General features: G+C 39.4%; 1 protein-coding gene across 2 annotated transcripts in view; it reads left to right on the top strand.

The window, feature by feature from the left end:
• Window positions 1-20,000, top strand: part of LOC126475111 (1-phosphatidylinositol 3-phosphate 5-kinase) — a 372,610-nt gene that overhangs the window by 307,846 nt on the left and 44,764 nt on the right. For both annotated transcript variants that reach the window (XM_050102696.1, XM_050102695.1), the window contains exon 23: window positions 815-975. In XM_050102696.1, coding sequence (XP_049958653.1) covers window positions 815-975 — 161 coding nt within the window. The remainder of the gene's footprint in view (window positions 1-814; window positions 976-20,000) is intronic.

The raw sequence follows: 20,000 nt of genomic DNA, 5'->3' as shown, positions 1-20,000 counted from the left end.
AACGAGGTAGTCCTAAATCTACAGATCAATTCACCTTCAAAATCTGATGTTCTGACATGACACTTACCGCCACCAACATGCTGGGGTGCAAACTCCCTGTTTCTTGTAAGCATCCATGAATTGCAGAAGAGTTAGTGGATGTCTTCTGTTAGGGAACCAATTTTCCTAGATATGAGGAGCTGTTATTCCATTTCCCATCCCCTTACTGTAACACACAATCATGTTGGTGACTTCATCAAATCCATACCCCATGATTCATTGAATAAAAACAAGAAGAAGACCTGAATTGAAGATTAGTAAGATGCACAATGCTGAAGATACAGTATTATAAGAACATAAGCTGACAGCAACACTGATAAGACGCCCACCATTGAAGATACAGCATTATAAGAACACAAGCTGACTGCAGCACTGATAAGATGCACACCACTGAAGGCACCGTATTACAATGGCACAAGCTGAGTGACAGGCCAGGTACGATTCCACAGAGTAATGACCTACCTGCACAGCAGGTCACTAGGTGGTGGTGCACATAATGACCATGGACATAACTCATAAACACTGGACCAAAACAAATGTTTCATAATAAAAAATGATCATCAAGTTTGATCTATTGTCCCTCAAAGTTTGGTGGGGAGGTCCTGAAACACCCTGTATATGTAAAGTCATTGGTTGGATAATATGAATTGATTGAAGAGCTGGGATACTTATTCCAGAATTTTGCATCGAGTTTGAAGATGCTTTCATTTAAGATAAGTTTAATGTCAATGAAATTCATATGAGGATGATTTTGAGACAAATAACTTTTTTACAGAGTCCACTGAGTCCCCAGGAGCATCATCTGCCACCAACAGATGGAGCTGTACCAATTGTTGTGTATGAAACTGAACCTTCTTCTATTATTGCTTATGCATTGAGTTCACAGGATTATCGGCGATTTCATGATGAAATGAATAATGATCAGGTCATGTCAAGGTATGTCTTTAAATAAAACATACATATAACAATGTAAAGTCTTTGGTGGATTGTAAATAATGGGAGAACTGAAAATGATGACTCACCATATAACTGAGGTGCTGAGTGACCGATACATACATAAACAAGACTGAACATTTTGTGAAGCTTCTGGATGAGTCCTTCCTGGGAACTAACAGAATACACATTACACCTGGATGGCTACATAGTCCCAACCAATGACAGTGTAGTGGCACTACAATCAACATGCAGCACAGTCAGTCAGGACAGGGTAGCCATGCACAAATGTAGATATGTGTTGGTATTCTGTTAGCTCTGGAGAAGAACCCATCCAGTAGCTTGACAACATAGCAAGTTATCTGAATAAGACATGAAATGGTATTATACTTTAAAAGATAATTCAGTGTCGCAATAAGTTCAGTTAAGTAAAACAATCAATAAATATATGGCTGTGGTGGTTCAGGAGTTAGGGCACAGTACTATAGCCCTGGAGGTCTTAGGTTCAATCCTGGAGAGGGGTGGGGGATGGAGGAGGTATTTTTCTGCATTATAATCTCTCCAAGATGGCACTGGGTCCACTAAACCTGCTATCAAATAAGTATTGGAGATCTTTTCTAGGGGTAAAAGGTGGCCAGGGCAATGGGCCTGCCATCTTCCTCCTTCCAGTAATGCAACGAAGCAGAAAGGCTGCACTTACTTGCAGCCAGACCAATAACCTGTGTTTGTTTGTTCATGTGTATATATGTATGTACATATGTAAGTTCGCATATATGTTTCACATTCCCCCTAAACCATTGGACTGATTTGAATGAACTTTGTGCATATTTTGCTTACTGTGTGAAAGAACTACCGAGGGGATAAGAAGCACCTACCTATCGAAGGGATGAGGGTGTGGAGGAAAAACTAGTGTAGCCAACGACACATGAATACCCAGACTTTATTCATCCATTATTTAAGAATGAGAGCACTTATTGATTAGCAACAAACTTCACACACAGTTTTGAACCTTTATGGAACTTTTTCTCACTGAGAACCACAACAAAACAGTGAAAGGGAAGAAACTTTCTCACTTCCTACATTTTTGCTGTTCATGCAATAAATCCGCCGTGTCACGTATCATGTTTTTATTTATTACTTCTGTAATACTAAATGTTTTGATGACACATTTTACAGATAGTGTTCATATGTACCATTGAATGTACCAGCAAAATTATATCATTGTACAACACGCAGTCCAGGAGATACAACATCATAAATACTGAGATATGTGAAAAATTGCCGCATCATGTGTGACATTTAAACTTATTACTTCTTTGCTAGTAACTCTATTCACAACATTTCACACATAGTATCCACATATGCTGCTGAATGTATCTACTAAATATAACATTGGACAACACATAGGTAAGAAGTTATGACAGCATAAACATTGAGCTGCGTGAAAACTATTGATATAGATGAAATATGTTAAATATATGTGACGTGCCTATTGAGGCAAAGCCATCAGTACAAAACTCCTACAATATTCAAACTTGGTACACATATTAACTACTATTTGGAAAGAAATATTGTGGGGGTCACAATGAGCTACTTTGTATTTGAGTGGAATAACAACACGGTGAGTAAAAAAAAAAAAAAAAAAAGGCGGGGGGAGGGTGATGAGGAAGAGATGTTCAAACAGAAAGGGGGAGGGAGAAATGCACAGAAAGGGAAGAGGTAGAGATTGACAGAGACGGAGGAGGAGGAGATGGACTGAGAGACGGGAAGGAGGAAATGGACAGAGAAAGGCAAAAGGAGATGGACTGAGAGAGAGGGGAGGAGGAGATGGTCAGAGAAAGAGGGGGCAGGAGATGGTCAGAGGGAGAGGGGGGATAGAGAGAGAGGGGGGGGCAGGTGGTCGAAGAGGGAGGGGGGAGGAGATAGAGGGGGCAGAAGGAGACGGACTAAGTGAGGTGAGGAGGTGATGAGCTAATAGATTTGGAATAAATACATACTCAAGCAATGTCAGGTAATCAGCTATGTATTTGGTAAGTATGAAAAAAAATTGTACAAGAAAAATTATTAGCAAATAAAAGTCTTTCGGGTTACTCAAATTGCACTATTTATTTGTGATTTTTAAGACTGAAGGTCTTGTTCTCAACAGATAAGTAAGATTCTCAGCCACCTGTGTAATAGCTCTCTAGAACAGGGCATTTTCCCTGATAGACTGAAATATGCTATTGTTATACCTTTGCATAAAAAGGGGGATAGATCTGATGTCAACAATTACCGTCCAATCTCCCTTCTAACAGCTTTATCCAAAATTTTTGAGAAAGTAATGTATTCAAGAGTAGCTTCACATATCTGTAAAAATGAAGTACTTACAAAATGTCAGTTTGGTTTCCAGAAAGGTTTTTCAACAGAAAATGCCATATATGCTTTCACCAGTCAAATTTTGAATGATCTGAATAACTGAACACCACCCATTGGGATTTTTTGTGATCTCTCAAAGGCTTTTGATTGTGTAAATCATGAAATTCTGCTAGACAAGCTCAAGTATTGTGGCATGAGTGGGACAGTGCACAAATGGTTTAATTCGTACCTAACTGGAAGAGTGCAGAAAGTTGAAATAAGTAGTTCTCGTAACATGCAAAGATCAGCACATTCCTCAAACTGGGGAACTATCAAGAATGGGGTTCCACAAGGGTCAGTCTTGGGTCCTTTGTTGTTCTTATTATATATTAATGACTTGCCATTCTATATTCATGAAGAGGCAAAGTTAGTTCTCTTTGCTGATGATACAAGTATAGTAATCACACCTGACAAACAAGAATTAAGTGATGAAATTGTCAATACTGTCTTTCAGAAAATTACTAAGTGGTTCCTTGTAAACGGACTCTCACTGAATTTTGATAAGACACAGTACATACAGTTCCGTACAGGGAATGGTATGACGCCATTAATAAATATAGACCTTAATCAGAAGCATATAGCTAAGGTAGAATATTCCAAATTTTTAGGCGTGTCCATTGATGAGAGATTAAATTGGAAGAAACACATTGATGATCTGCTGAAACGTTTGAGTTCAGCTACTTATGCAATAAGGGTCATTGCAAATTTTGGTGATAAACATCTTAGTAAATTAGCTTACTACGTCTATTTTCACTCATTGCTTTCATATGGCATCATATTTTGGGGGAATTCATCACTGAGGAATAAAGTATTTATTGCACAAAAGTGTGTAATCAGAATAATAGCTGGAGTCCACCCAAGATCATCCTGCAGACATTTATTTAAGGATCTAGGGATATTCACAGTAGCTTCTCAGTATATATACTCTCTTATGAAAATTGTTATTAACAACCTAACCCAATTCAAAAGTAATAGCAGTGTGCATAACTACAATACTAAGAGAAAGGATGATCTTCACTATTCAAGATTAAATCTAACTTTGGCACAGAAAGGGATGAATTATACTGGCACTAAGTCTTTGGTCACTTACCAAATAGTATCAAAAGTCTGACAGATAACCAACAAGTATTTAAGAAGAAATTAAAAGAATTTCTGAATGACAACTCCTTCTACTCCATAGAGGAATTTTTTGATATAAATTAAGAAAAAAATTAAAAAATAAAAAAAAATTAAAAAATTAAAAAATAAACAAAACAATAAAGAAAAACAAAAAACACAAAAAATAAAGTTGTTATATTAACTTAAGTATGTTGTTAAATTAACCTAATTATGTCATGTATTGGAAAATTCGACTCGTTCCACATCATTACGAAATATCGTATTCATGATCCATGGAACTAGTATTAATCTAATCTAATCTAATCTAATCTAAGAACTTTAATTGGTGAAACAGTTTAATGAGCAAGAAAGATGAACTTCTAACAATGATAACTCCAGGTTGGAATATCAACAGTGTAGGAAAAGATAGATTGCTACTTACCATAAAGATGACACAATTAGAACAAACTTACACATAAGCTTTGGCACAGCCTTTGTCAGAAAAAGAAAGAGAAATACACTCCATTCATTCACACAAGCAAACACACCTACATGCACATTTGCCTACACCAGCAGCTTGGACTGTAATGCAACTATCATATGGAAAAGAGGCAGCAATCTTAATGGGTGGGATGTGGGGGGGGGGGGGGGGGGGGGCATGGGAAAAGATAGTAGTGTACGGGTGTGGAGAGGAGAGGGTGGGGGGGAGAGGGGCACTGTCTGCCAGTGTACAGGGACTAGAATGCCAACAATCACAGTGTTCGGAGGTTGTGGAGTGGGGAGGTGGGGAAAACGTGGTGAAAAAGGAGAGAAGTGGGGAAAGATAAGCAGGTGCATTGCAGGTGGCAGCAAACATTGAGGGTGGGATTTGAGAATTGGGAGGATATGATAGGACAGAGGGGATAGAAACTGTTGGGTGGAGGGTGTGAGGACAGTATGTCACCATAGATTGAGGTCGGGATAATTACAGGAGTGGAGAATGTGTTATAAGGATAGCTTCCATCTGTGCAGTTCAGAAAAGCTGTTGGTGGAGGGAAGGATCCAGATGGCTCGGGTAGTGAAGCATTATATGTTCAGCTGCATGTTGTGCCAGAGGATGGTCTACTTCGCTCTTGGCCACAGCTCGGCTATGGCCATCCATCCTGGTGGACAGTTGGCTGGCAGTCATATCCATATAGAAATCTGTGCAATGTTTGCAGCAGAGCTGGTAAATAAGATAACTGCTTTCACAGGTGGCTTCGCCATTGATGTAGTAGGATAAACCTGTGACAGTCCTGTCTGATGGACATTAACTACAATATTTCAGTTACAAAAACACACCAGTAATATCCTGATTTAACCAACACATTTACTGGGGCTGCCTTATACTTGATAATCAGTCTGAACAATGTTCCTTACAAATATTGTATCGATCATGAAGATATGTGGTAATGTATGTGTTCAGTAATCCACCAGGCTCCCATGTTCATCTTTCCGGCTTGACACTTGTGGAGTATGGTAATGCTATCTGGAACACTTGTGAGACAGCACATGGGTCACTGCTGTCCATGGAAATGTCTTATGTGTGATTATTGACTAATTTTTGGTTGTTTCAGTGTACGTCACATTTAGTAGCATGTGTTACATATCTCCAGCCTACCTCTACTGAATCAATATCGAAAGAACACTGTAGTAAGCCTTATAAGCTTTTTATTGTCTCTGAATAAACTTAGGGACACCTCCAATTCCTAACAGTATTACTTTTCAATGGCATGCTCTGACAAGTCCCAGTGTATACATAGATATTTGGAACACAACATAGAGTCAAATTCAACATCAGTTATGTGTCATTTAAGTAAAAATATTATTTACCTGCAGCACAATTACACATCACAAACTGCAAAACAATGAATACATTAGGCAGTTGTGATTCATCACACTTGCAGTTTTCATTTGGCAAAGAATGTTACCAGTCTTGTGGAGGGTGCTGTGTTAGATTACGGGAGTTAATGAGCAAGTGTAGCTAGTACTTTTTAAAAGAAGATATTATTGAAAGACGTTGACCATGACATCAATGTCGTTTCACTTAAAAGGCTTATTTGGTGTCTTTAGGTTGATTTTATGAATGTGTGTTGTCTGTTCTTTCAGACATGTTGATTACTGTATAATTAAGTTTCCGTTGGAATGACCTGTGCTCTCTTTGCAGTTCCATCTGACATTTTATTGATTTGATGTAAAAAAGTGCTTTTAATTAAGAAAACTTGAAACCTGCTTGGATTTGACACTGAATTCCCTATTTAGGTCTTAGGTTTGACTGAATAATCTCTCTATTGTATTATTCTTATCAACTATCATGCTTGCTACTGATCTTAGAAGATAACTTGGATAAAAAATAAGAAAAACAGCAAAAACTTGGGCTAACGCTGATGAATTGACATGAATTTGGACTTTTTTATACCACAGTAATATTACAGAAGAAAGAAAGGAGGGTGACAACTGGGACAGAGGGCCTTGGTGAAGATAACTTGTTGGATAGTCAATTTATTTGAATGATATTGAGTCACATTTTTCAGACAAACAATAATGAAAGGTCATTGCCAAATTAGAGGTAGGTTGTACTGAGACAGGCAGCTTGGTGGTTAAATGTTTATTTTTCTATTATTTACTGGCTGCACCAACAGTTTTTAAACACAGCTTTAACATCAAGGAAGTTTTGCCAAGGGGAACCAAATGCTACAGCTTAAGTCATAGACCAATATTTATTTTTATGCCTTTGAGGAAATATGACTGTAAACCCATACAACTCAGTTATGCACTTGTTGCTACCATCAGTCAGCTGATATAATAGAGTAATCTTTACACAAGGTTTTGAAGACTGTATTTATGTGAATCAGCTAGCTATGTATGTACCGCCCACTGCTAGTTTTTAGAGGGGCTTTTGCAGTGGTTTTGTCACCAGATTCAATCTAAGTTGCAAATTTATATTTTTAATTCATTTGATGACTAGATTCGGGCCAAGATCCATTTTCAAATATCATAACACAGTCGAAAATGGCACTTCCGAAGATGACAGTTATCATTATGCCCCCCCATGAACCATGGACCTTGCCATTGGTGGGGAGGCTTGCTTGCCTCAGCGATACAGATGGCCGTACTGTAGGTGCAACCACAACGGAGGGGTATCTGTTGAGAGGCCAGACAAACGTGTGGTTCCTAAAGAGGGGCAGCAGCCTTTTCAGTAGTTGCTGGGGCAACAGTCTGGACGACTGACTGATCTGGCTTTGTAACACTAACCAAAACAGCCTTGCTGTGGTGGTACTGCGAATGGCTGAAAGCAAGGGGAAACTACAGCCGTAATTTTTCCCGAGGGCATGCAGCTTTACTGTATGGTTAAATGATGATGGCGTCCTCTTGGGTAAAATATTCCAGAGGTAAAAACAGTCCCCCATTCGGATCTCTTGGCGGGGACTACTCAGGAGGACGTCGTTATCAGGAGAAATAAATCTGGCGTTCTATGGATTGGAGCGTAGAATGTCAGATCCCTTAATCGGGCAGGTAGGTTAGAAAATTTAAAAAGGGAAATCGATAGGTTAAAGTTAGATATAGCGGGAATTAGTGAAGTCTGGTGGCAGGAGGAACAAGACTTCTGGTCAGGTGAATACAGGGTTATAAATACAAAATCAAATAGGGGTAATGCAGGAGTAGGTTTAATAATGAAATAAATAGGAGTGTGGGTAAGCTACTACAAACAATATAGTGAATGCCTTATTGTGGCCAAGATAGACACGAAGCCCCGGCCTACAACAGTAGTACAAGTTTATATGCCAACTAGCTCTGCAAATGACGAAGAAATTAAAAAATTGTATGATGAAATAAAAGAAATTATTCAAGTAGTGAAGGGAGACAAAAATTTAATAGTCATGGGTGACTGGAATTCGAGAGTAGGAAAACGGATAGAAGGAAACATAGTAGGTGAATATGTATTGGGGGTAAGGAATGAAAGAGGAAGCCCTCTGGTAGAATTTTGAACAGAGCATGAAATTTATCATATCTAACACTTGGTTCAAGTATCATAAAAGAAGGTTGTATACGTGGAAGAACCCTGGAGATACTAAAAGGTATCAGATAGATTATATAATGGTAAGACAGAGATTTAGGAACCAGGTTTTAAATTGTAAGACATTTCCATGGGCAGATGTGGACTCTGACCACAATCTATTGGTTATGAACTGTAGATTAAAACTGAAGAAACTGCAAAAAGGTGGGAATTTAAGGAGATGGGACATGGATAAAGTGACTAAACCAGAGGTTGTACAGAGTTTCAGGGAGAGCATAAGGGAACAATTGACAGGAATGGGGGAAAGAAATACAGTAGAAGAAGAATGGGTAGCTCTGAGGGATGAAGTAGTGAAGGCAGCAGAGGATCAAGTAGGTAAAAAGACAAGGGCTAGTAGAAATCCTTGGGTAACAGAAGAAATATTGAATTTAATTGATGAAAGGAGAAAATATAAAAATGCATTAAGTGAAGCAGGCAAAAAGGAATACAAACGTCTCAAAAATGAGATCGACAGGAAGTGCAAAACTGCTAAGCAGGGATGGCTAGAGGACAAATGTAAGGACGTAGAGGCTTATCTCACGAGGGGTAAGATGGATACTGCCTACAGGAAAATTAAAGAGACCTTTGGAGAAAAGAGAAGCACTTGTCTGAATATCAAGAGCTCAGATGGAAACCCAGTTGTAAGCAAAGAAGGGAAAGCAGAAAGGTGGAAGGAATATATAGAGGGTCTATACAAGGGCGATGTACTTGAGGACAGTATTATGGAAATGGAAGAGGATGTAGATGAAGATGAAATGAGAGATACGATACTGCATGAAGAGTTTGACAGATCACTGAAAGACCTGAGTCGAAACAAGGCCCCGGGAGTAGACAACATTCCATTAGAACTAGTGATGGCCTTGGGAGAACCAGTCCTGACAAAACTCTACCATCTGGTGAGCAAGATGTATGAGACAGGAGAAATACCCTCAGATTTCAAGAAGAATATAATAATTCCAATCCCAAAGAAAGCAGGTGTTGACAGATGTGAAAATTACCGAACTATCAGTTTAATGAGTCACAGCTGCAAAATACTAATGCAAATTCTTTACAGACAAATGGTAAAACTGATAGAAGTCGACCTCGGGGAAGATCAGTTTGGATTCCGTAGAAATGTTGGAACATGTGAGGCAATACTGACCATACACCTTATCTTAGAAGAAAGAATAATGAAAGGCAAACCTACGTTTCTAGCATTTGTAGACTTGGAGAAAGCTTTTGACAATGTTGACAGGAATACTCTCTTCCAAATTCTGAAGGTGGCAAGGGTAAAATAAAGGGAGCGAAAGGCTATTTACAATTTATACAGAAACGAGATGGCAGTTATAAGAGTGGAGGGGCATGAAAGGGAAGCAGTGGTTGGGAAGGGAGTGAGACAGTGTTGTAGCCTATCCCCGATGTTATTCAATCTGTATATTGAGTAAGCAGTAAAGGAAACAAAAGAAAAATTCAGAGTAGGTATTAAAATCCATCGAGAAGAAATAATAAATTTGAGGTTCGCCGATGACATTGTAATTCTGTCAAAGACAGCAAAGGACTTGGAAGAGCAGTTGAATGGAATGGACAGTGTCTTGAAAGGAGGATATAAGATGAACATCAACAAAAGCAAAACGAGGATAGTGGGATGTAGTCGAATTAAGTCGGGTGATGCTGAGGGAATTAGATTAGGAAATGACACTCTTAAAGTAGTAACGGATTTTTGCTATTTGGGGAGCAAAATAACTGATGATGGTCAAAGTAGAGATGATATAAAATGTAGACTGGCAATGGCAAGGAAAGCGTTTCTGAAGAACAGGAATTTGTTAACATTGAGTATAGATTTAAGTGTCAGGAAGTCATTTCTGAAAGTATTTGTATGGAGTGTAGCCATGTATGGAAGTGAAACTTGGACGATAAATAGTTTGGACAAGAAGAGAATAGAAGCTTTTGAAATGTGGTGCTACAGAAGAATGCTGAAGATTAGCTGGGTAGATCACATACTAATGAGGAGGTATTGAATAGAATAGGGGAGAAGAGCAGTTTGGGGCACAACTTGACAAGAAGAAGGACCGGTTGGTAGGACATGTTCTGAGGCATCAAGGGATCACATATTTATCATTGGAGGGCAGCGTGGAGGGTAAAAATCATAGAGGGAGACCAAGAGATGAATACACTAAGCAGATTCAGAAGGATGTAGTTGTAGTAAGTACTGGGAGATGAAGAAGCTTGCACAGGATAGAGTAGCATGGAGAGCTGCATCAAACCAGTCTCAGGACTGAAGACCACAACAACAACATCATTATGCACTTCAAATGTTCATTGCTTATTTTTACATCTTTGGAAATGCCATTTTTGACTGTGTCGTGAAGATTTAAAAATGAGTCTCGGCCCAAAACTATTCATCGAATGAATAAAAAGTAAAAATTTGCAACTTGGACTGGTTTTTTGTTCTTCTGATGAACATTATTTTTGTGTCTAGTATTGTGACTGCACATATCACAGTTCAGTTGATATTGATTTTTATTGGCAGCAGTCAAACCCCTTAAGGAAAAAAAGTTTTGCGAAGTGAGTGTAAGCATTCCAAGATTCTTAAAAAGACTTTTTCAAGATGTAAGATTAACTACTATGCAAATTATTCTGACTGATCACTTCTGCAAATCAAGTAGTTTATTTACTTTAGGTGCACAGCCCATGAAGATAAATCGCTAACCTGTAGGGAAATGAAAATATGCAATGTAAGCCAACATTCTTGTATTTTGGTCCACAAAATAGGAGATGCTTCTAATGGCATAACATGCTAAACTGTGCTTCCTCGTTAGCTTAACCGTGTGTTGATTCCATTTTAACCTGTTATTTAGCTGGACCACAATGCTTTATACACAATGTGTCTCATTGAGGTTATGGACATCAATGTCTACTTCTTGTGCTAAAAGGTCCTTATTGCTTGTTTGAAATAGCAGAATATAAGTCTTTGTGAGAATTAGATGGAAACTGCAAGCTATGACCCACAAGTAGGCCTGTTCAGTTTCCAAGCTGTGCCAACTATGGATGAATTTGGCCCTTGATTAGTATGCTTATGTCATTAGCAAATATTACAGTTTTTGAAATGGCCTGTATAGTCATTGGTTGATCATTTATGTAGAACAGAAACGAGTGGGCCTGGTACTGATCCTCATGACACTCCACATATTGTTTCCCACTCTGAATCTACTTTCATGCCTGAGAGGCAGGCTGTTATTGAGAGGCTCTGCCCTCTGTTATGGAGTAAGATTCCATCCATGCAAGAAGGATACCATTAACGCTGTAACACTTTAGTTTGCTAAGCAGAGTTTTGTGATTCACTCACTCGAAGGCTTTGGCAAAGTCACAGAATACACCAACAGACCAACAGGATAATTTTTCTTGTTTGGCTGTGTTAGCACTTCATTTGTGAAGTTGTGTTTTTTTTTTTTTTTTTTTTTTTTTTTTTTTTTTTTTTTTTTTTTTTTTTTTGCAGAATGATTAAAGACAAACTGAGAGGTAGTTAAAAAGTTCTGCTAGTTACAGAAGTGTGAATTCTGTCATAGGCCACTTTCACAAATATGAGGGACATCCAGTATGTGATGAAACACATTTTTTTTGCTGAAAGCAGGTTGGTTTTATTCAGGATTCTAATAGACCCTATTGTTCCCTACTCTTGTGGCTACAAAACCCAATTTTTCAACTTAATCTCCATTCAATGTGACTGCCTTATGCAAAGTTACTAAGAGGGCCGGTATGTCTGCCTGATGCATCAGTAACCTCCGTACTGCTTCCTGTGGAGTGCATCCTTCATTGGGCCAAACATGTTGATGTCGGAACGTGTGAGATCTGGGCTGTAGGGTGGATGAGGAAGAACTGTCGAATGAAGTTTTCTGAGCTTGTCTTTGGTTGTACAGGCTTCTGTGAGGCCTTGCATTGTCATGGAGAAGGAGAAGTTCATTCACATTTTTGTGGTGATGAACATACTAAATCATTTCTTCAGTTTTCAGAGGTTATCACAATACACTTCAGAGTTGATTGTTGCACCATGAGGGAGGACGTCAAACAGAATAACCCCTTCAGAGTCCCATAAGCATGTCACCATGGCTTTACCAGCTGAGAGTGCAGCTTTGAAATACTTCTTTGGAGGAGAGGTGGTGTGACACCACTCCGTGGATTGTAGTTTTGTTTCCAGTTCAAAACGATGAACCCCTGTTTCATCACTTGGGACAATGTTTGACAAATAATTTTTACCATCAACTTCATAATGCACAAGCAGTTCTGTATAGATTATCCTTCACTGGTTTTTATGGTCTTCTGTTAGGCCATTAGAAATCCAGTGGGCACTCACCTCTGAGTACCCCAGGTGGTGGATGAGTGTGTCAGCACTACCAGCAAAGATGTCCAGTTGTGCAGTAAGGCAGCCAGCTGGCATGTGGGAAATTGCACAACAATGTTCCGATTATGACAAACTCCTCGCCCAATAACTCACCATGTTTTTGATCACTGTCAGTCTCTGTAGACTATTTGCAAGTGCCTATGAATATCTGTGACAGTCTGGTTTTCTGCCAAAAGGAACTCAAGGACAGCTTTCTCCTTGAAGCACACCTCCATTACAGATGCCATTTTGAAGACTACATACAGTGCCATTGTCTTCATGAAACTATGGGGGCAGAAGCAAGAATATTCCATGATGTCCCACAGCAAATTCTGCATTTTTTCAGCCAAATTTGACCAAGACAAAAAACTTTTTGCATTGCTCATTGAATGCCCCTTGTACCTTTGAAAATACAGGACAGAACAGTACAGATCTGTTTGATTATCTCCAGCCTTAAAGATGGGGATTGCTACAGTAAATTTAAGTAATGAAATTTGCTTTGAGTCATTGATTGATTACTGTAACTGTATCAAATTGGCACGAGATTTTAATATTCTGCTGGAAACACCGTTATATCCAGCAGAATTACTCCATTATAGTGACTTGATGAATTTTATAATCTCCTTGGTGGTTATATTTTTTTGGAACTAATGGCTGTTGGAGGTTCATAGAGTGTCTGCACAAATAAATGTAATGCATCTATATTTGAATGTTTATTACCATCTGTACTGTTCGCAGCCACTGTGAAAAAGTAATCATTGAAGTTTGTGGCCAATGATTTGAAACACTAACCATTCCTGACAGACCCATTTTCTGGGAACTCAGTTTCACTTGGATTTCTAGTTTTTTTGTTTCTTGTTTAATAATGTTTAAATCAGTTTTCACCCTTTCTTGAAGTGTTTTATTTTTTGAGCATAAAGCATGAATTTTGCTTTTTTAGTGACAGAGTGGAGAATTTGACTGTACTGGTACTAATGGATTTTAAGAGTTTGACTAATGTTTGTTCTCTAAATTATGTAGAGCTCTCTAATCCTAACACAAGATATTTTAATCCCAGGAGTTATCCAACCATTACCCTTGCTTATGTTCAATTTTGTTCTTACTTCTATTAGGGGAAAACAAGACTCAGAGTACTGTTGGGGTGTTTTTAAGAGAGAATTAAGTTTTCCCTCAACACCGTCTGCTTTATAAATTGCTCTCCAGCATTTTTCCCATGATTTTTCTCTAAATAATGTAACTGAGTCATTGTTTATGATTCTTTGGTATTATATTTTTCTTCTGTGATCTTGTGGGTACACTATCCACAATTAAAACAGTGTGTAACTGGTACAGGCGAATAAAAGCAATTTATTTTGTACTCTTAGAAGAACATACAACACGAGAACAATTCAGTTGCTGCTGACGTTATGGATGGACACACTAGTCTCTCTCAGCCATTTCCCTTTGCTCTCTTATTAATTTCATTGCCACACAGCTTTTCCCAACCTACAGTGACAGCTTAGTTTCTGCCGCACTCATGTCTTCCTGTGTACGCAACAGGTGGCACTCATCATGTTTATCCATATTGCCATTCTCCAGTAACAGATAGGCAGGCTTCACCCACACCAAAAATACAATAGCGGGTTTACCATTCTGTAAGCTGTATGTTCATCATGCATCAAGACTGCATTGGGCCAGCCTTTGGTGGTTGTAAAAGTGCCATGGTGCCATGCTTTTGCAACATTAAATGGGAGCAAGTGCATAAGTTGTTACGAATAGAAATATTTGTGTCCATATGATGAGACACAGGGGATGAGCAGAATTTAAAGATACAAAGCTTTAATTATTGAAGGAGAAATGATATATGTCATAGAGAATGCTCCTGCAATTGCATGAAAAACTCTGCTGGGAGTCAGAACACTTGGCTATAAACAACCAATTCTGCACCAGAAGTCAAAATGTCTGGTTTAATGGCCATGCTCAGTCACAGTAGCACTAGAGATAGGGCAGGTATTCACAAAGTGCCATAACATTTTGAAGAAGGTTTTAGAGTTCGATGCCGCCATTTGACCACCCTTGTATTTACTGGGTGGGACTGATGGTATGATGGTACTTGAAAGAAGCAAGAAAGGTTTACACTACAGCCTCAGCTGGGATGCCAGCATTAAGCAAAGCCTCTGTCGTGCTTGTGCAGCAGTCAATGGCTGTAAATACCTACCTGATATCCTTCACCAGAGGTAGGAATTCCAGCAAATCAATGTGTACATTCTCGAAACACAATGTGGGTTTGCTGAATGTATCTACAGACTTACGCACATGATGATCTGCTTTAGCCTTTTGGCACACTAAACAAGTTTGGACCCCACACACAACGGTCACATTTAACTAACAGCCACACATATCAGTCAGTGATCATACGAACTGTGTAGTTCCCTCCTGAGTGCACAAGGTTATATATTAAATCAAAAACCTGTTTCTTAAAAGCAGGAGGTACAAACAGGTGAGGCTGTTTTTATGGAGGTGTCACTCCACAAAATAGGCTTAAGAGAACTTTAAAAGAAACCTTTTTAGTCCCAGTCCAGTGCCTTGGTTGATCATAAATCCACATAATTGGGTATCAGTGACTTGTGCCTCTGCCACTAGTGTGTAGTTGATATCATTAGAAATGGTTGTAAATCTAGAAAAATAATCTGCATCTTTGATGTCTGTTGTGATTTGCCTGATAAAACCCAGCAACTGTAATTCAAGTGAAAAGGATTCCCAGGGTAGTGCAAATGCAGATGTTGTAGGTTTATGGTCTATAAACACAATGACGGTCGAGCCTCCACATACAGACTAACATATGTAATAGCCTAATAAATGGCTAACAGTTCCCTTTCATAACCACTCCACTTCATCTGTGAACATGACAGCTTCTGAGACAAAAATCCAAGCAGCTGCCATGAGCCATGGACCTGTTGGTGAAGTGTCCCTCTTAATTGCCAACTGGCTAGCATCTGCTACGATAGCGAGAGGTGCTGAATGCACAGGGTGAGCCAACAGCACACTGTTACTCATGCTGGCCTTTACCTTATAAAAATAGCAACTCCAATGTCCAAGAAAGGGACAGTAGGCCGCTGGTACTAAGTCTTGTTAGTGCTGTAGTGAGAGGCACCTGTGTGGGTCCGTATGGGATAAATGGCATATGTAAAAATTGACCATTCCCAGAAAACAGTACAGCTGCTGAAAATCTTTTGGCTGTGGCATCAGTTGTATTGAGCTGAACGTATTCTAGAGGGGAGTGATGCTGGAAGAGGAGACCAAATGTCATAGCAACTGCACTTTCAATTGTTGGAGGATGCGTATGTCCTCACTGATCACCAACCGATATTTTGAGAGCTGTTGAAAACTGATTGTAAATTCTTTTCACACTTCACTTATGTTGTTGAAAACACAAACACATTATCTAAATAAGCAAGCGAAGTCCAGGTAGCACATCACCAACAGAAAATGCTGTCTCGTCTGAGTGACATTCTTTAGGCACAGTTGCATATGTTAGTATTTAAACAGTCCAAAGGGAATGGTGGCAGTGATTTTAGAAATCTGTTGATATTACTGAACACTATCTCTCCCACTAATACACAAGTGATATCTTGTATGGTTGACCCTGGATAACAGTTTAGGATGGTCTATACATTTAATGTGTAGTAGTCTCCATGTGGCTTCCAAGAGCCATCTTTCTTTTTCATTGCATGTAAAAGTGATGCCCAATTATTGTTAGAATGCCAGATTAGTTCCACATTCAATAATTCATCAATCAAAAAAATGGTTCAAATGGCTCTGAGCACTATGGTCATCAGTCCCCTAGAACTTAGAACTACTTAAACCTAACTAACCTAAAGACATCACACAACACCCAGTCATCACAAGGCAGAGAAAATCCCTGACCCACTGGGAATTGAACCCGGACGCGGGAGCCGAGAACGCTACCGTACGACCACGAGCTGCGGACAATTCATCAATCTCTTTTTGCGTTTTGCATACTTGTCAGGCGCTAGCCTGTAGTCCTTGAAGGCAACAGGATGTCCAAGTGTAGTCCGAGTGGGATGTCCTGCATGGTTCACAACAGCAGCAATAGGAAGAACCATTCATTAACAGGTGTGACCAGAGTAACTCAAGCAATCTGCTCACTCATACAGACTGTGGTGGAGCCCCGGAACTCGCCTTGAGCAGCCTCTACTTCCATTGTTGCTGCACGTAATTTGGAAAGAAACATTATATTTTCCATTATAATGTTTGTTTTTCCCTCAGGGATGATAACTTTTCTTTTATGTCAAGATATACACACTCTAGAGTTTCAAAATCATCCAGCTTGTAATTGGGAGGGGTGATGAGGAGGATTGAAACCACTGGAATCCATGTCAGATATCTTGGTATCCTGTGTGGTAGTGCTTGAAGCATCACTAGATTGTGCTATACCACATGACAAAGTGTAATGACAGGCACGAGCATTATTCATTTTGCCCAGATATTATTTACTAGTTTCAGAACTAATATAGATATGTGTCTGTTGCAAGGATATATGACATTATAGTGATGCAGAGAATCAGTACCTAGGATTGATTCCATTACGACAAGTAGTGTAGAGGCTCACTGTAAAGGTTAGGTTTCTTGAAACCTAGATCGATAAAAACAGCTCACTCCCCAAAAGTATGAATTTTGGGGCCATTAGCAGCTGTAAGCCAAATGTTGGCCAGATTTTGTTTGTTTTTAACCAGTAGTAATGCAGCTCCATTAAAGTGCAGGTGCATCAATTTAGCTTCTTCTCCTAATATTTCTGTCCTATATCATATTTCTGTCCTATATCATTCAGCTTCCCCCCATGAACCATGGACCTTGCCGTTGGTGGGGAGGCTTGTGTGCCTCAGCGATACAGATGGCCGTACCGTAGGTGCAACCACAACGGAGGGGTATCTGTTGAGAGGCCAGACAAACGTGTGGTTCCTGAAGAGGGGCAGCAGCCTTTTCAGTAGTTGCAGGGGCAACAGTCTGGATGATTGACTGATCTGGCCTTGTAACACTAACCATAACGGCCTTGCTGTGCTGGTACTGCGAACGGCTGAAAGCAAGGGGAAACTACAGCCATAATTTTTCGCAAGGGCATGCAGCTTTACTGTATGGTTAAATGATGATGGCGTCCTCTTGGGTAAGATATTCTGGAGGTAAAATAGTCCCCCATTCGGATCTCTGGGCGGGGACTACTCAGGAGGACGTTGTTATCAGGAGAAATAAAACTGGCGTTCTGCGGATTGGAACGTGGAATGTCAGATCCCTTAATCGGGCAGGTAGGTTAGAAAATTTAGAATGGGAAACCGATAGGTTTAAGTTAGATATAGTGGGAATTAGTGAAGTCTGGCGGCAGGAGGAACAAGACTTTTGGTCAGGTGAATACAGGGTTATAAATACAAACTCAAATAGGAGTAATGCAGGATAGGTTTAATAATGAATAAAAAAAATAGGAGTGTGGGTAAGCTACTACAAACAACATAGTGAATGCCTTATTGTGGCCAAGATAGACACGAAGCCCACGCCTACAACAGTAGTACAAGTTTATATGCCAACTAGCTCTGCAGATGATGAAGAAATTAAAGAAATGTATGATGAAATAAAAGAAATTATTCAAGTAGTGAAGGGAGACGAAAATTTAATAGTCGTGGGTGACTGGAATTCAAGAGTAGGAAAACGGAGAGAAGGAAACATAGTAGGTGAATATGGATTGGGGGTAAGAAATGAAAGAGGAAGCTGTCTGGTAGAATTTTGCACAGAGCATAACTTAATCATAGTTAACACTTGGTTCAAGAATCATGAAAGAAGATTGTATACATGGGAGAATCCTGGAGATACTAAAAGGTATCAGATAGATTATATAATGGTAAGACAGAGATTTAGGGACCAGGTTTTAAATTGTAAGATATTTCCAGGGGCAGATGTGGACTCTGACCACAATCTATTTGTTATGAACTGTAGATTAAAACTGAAGAAATTGCAAAAAGGTGGGAATTTAAGGAGATGGGACCTGGATAAACTGACTAAACCAGAGGTTGTACAGAGTTTCAGGGAAAGCATAAGGGAACAATTGACAGGAATGGAGGAAAGAAATACAGTAGAAGAAGAATGGGTAGCTCTGAGGGATGAAGTAGTGATGGCAGCAGAGGATCAAGTAGGTAAAAAGACAAGGGCTAGTAGAAATCCGTGGGTAACAGAAGAAATTTTGAATTTAATTGATGAAAGGGGAAATATAAAAATGCAGTAAATGAAGCAGGCAAAAAGGAGTACAAACGTCTCAGATGGAAACCCAGTTCTAAGCAAAGAAGGGAAAGCAGAAAGGTGGAAGGAGTATATAGAGGGTCTATACAAGGGCGATGTACTTGAGGACAGTATTATGGAAATGGAAGAGGATGTAGATGAAGATGAAATGAGAGATACGATACTGCATGAAGAGTTTGACAGATCACTGAAAGACCTGAGTCGAAACAAGGCCCCGGGAGTAGATAACATTCCATTAGAACTAGTGATGGCCTTGTGCGAGCCAGTCCTGACAAAACTCTACCATCTGGTGAGCAAGATGTATGAGACAGGAGAAATACCCTCAGATTTCAAGAAGAATATAATAATTCCAATCCCAAAGAAAGCAGGTGTTGACAGATGTGAAAATTACCGAACTATCAGTTTAATAAGTCACAGCTGCAAAATACTAATGCAAATTCTTTACAGACAATTGGAAAAACTGGTAGAAGCCGACCTCGGGGAAGATCAGTTTGGATTCCGTAGAAATGTTGGAACGTGTGAGGCAATACTAACCTTACGACTTATCTTAGAAGAAAGATTAAGGAAAGGCAAACCTACGTTTCTAGGATTTGTAGACTTAGAGTAAGCTTTTGATAATGTTGACTGGAATACTCTCTTCCAAATTCTGAAGGTGGCAAGGGTAAAATAAAGGGAGCGAAAGGCTATTTACAATTTATACAGAAACGAGATGGCAGTTATAAGAGTGGAGGGGCATGAAAGGGAAGCAGTGGTTGGGAAGGGAGTGAGACAGTGTTGTAGCCTATCCCCGATGTTATTCAATCTGTATATTGAGTAAGC

Source organism: Schistocerca serialis, chromosome 4 (assembly GCF_023864345.2).
Source record: "Schistocerca serialis cubense isolate TAMUIC-IGC-003099 chromosome 4, iqSchSeri2.2, whole genome shotgun sequence".
NCBI lineage: Eukaryota > Metazoa > Arthropoda > Insecta > Orthoptera > Acrididae > Schistocerca > Schistocerca serialis.
Note: the sequence above shows the minus strand (reverse complement) of the source record. Positions and strands in the feature narration are given on the sequence as shown.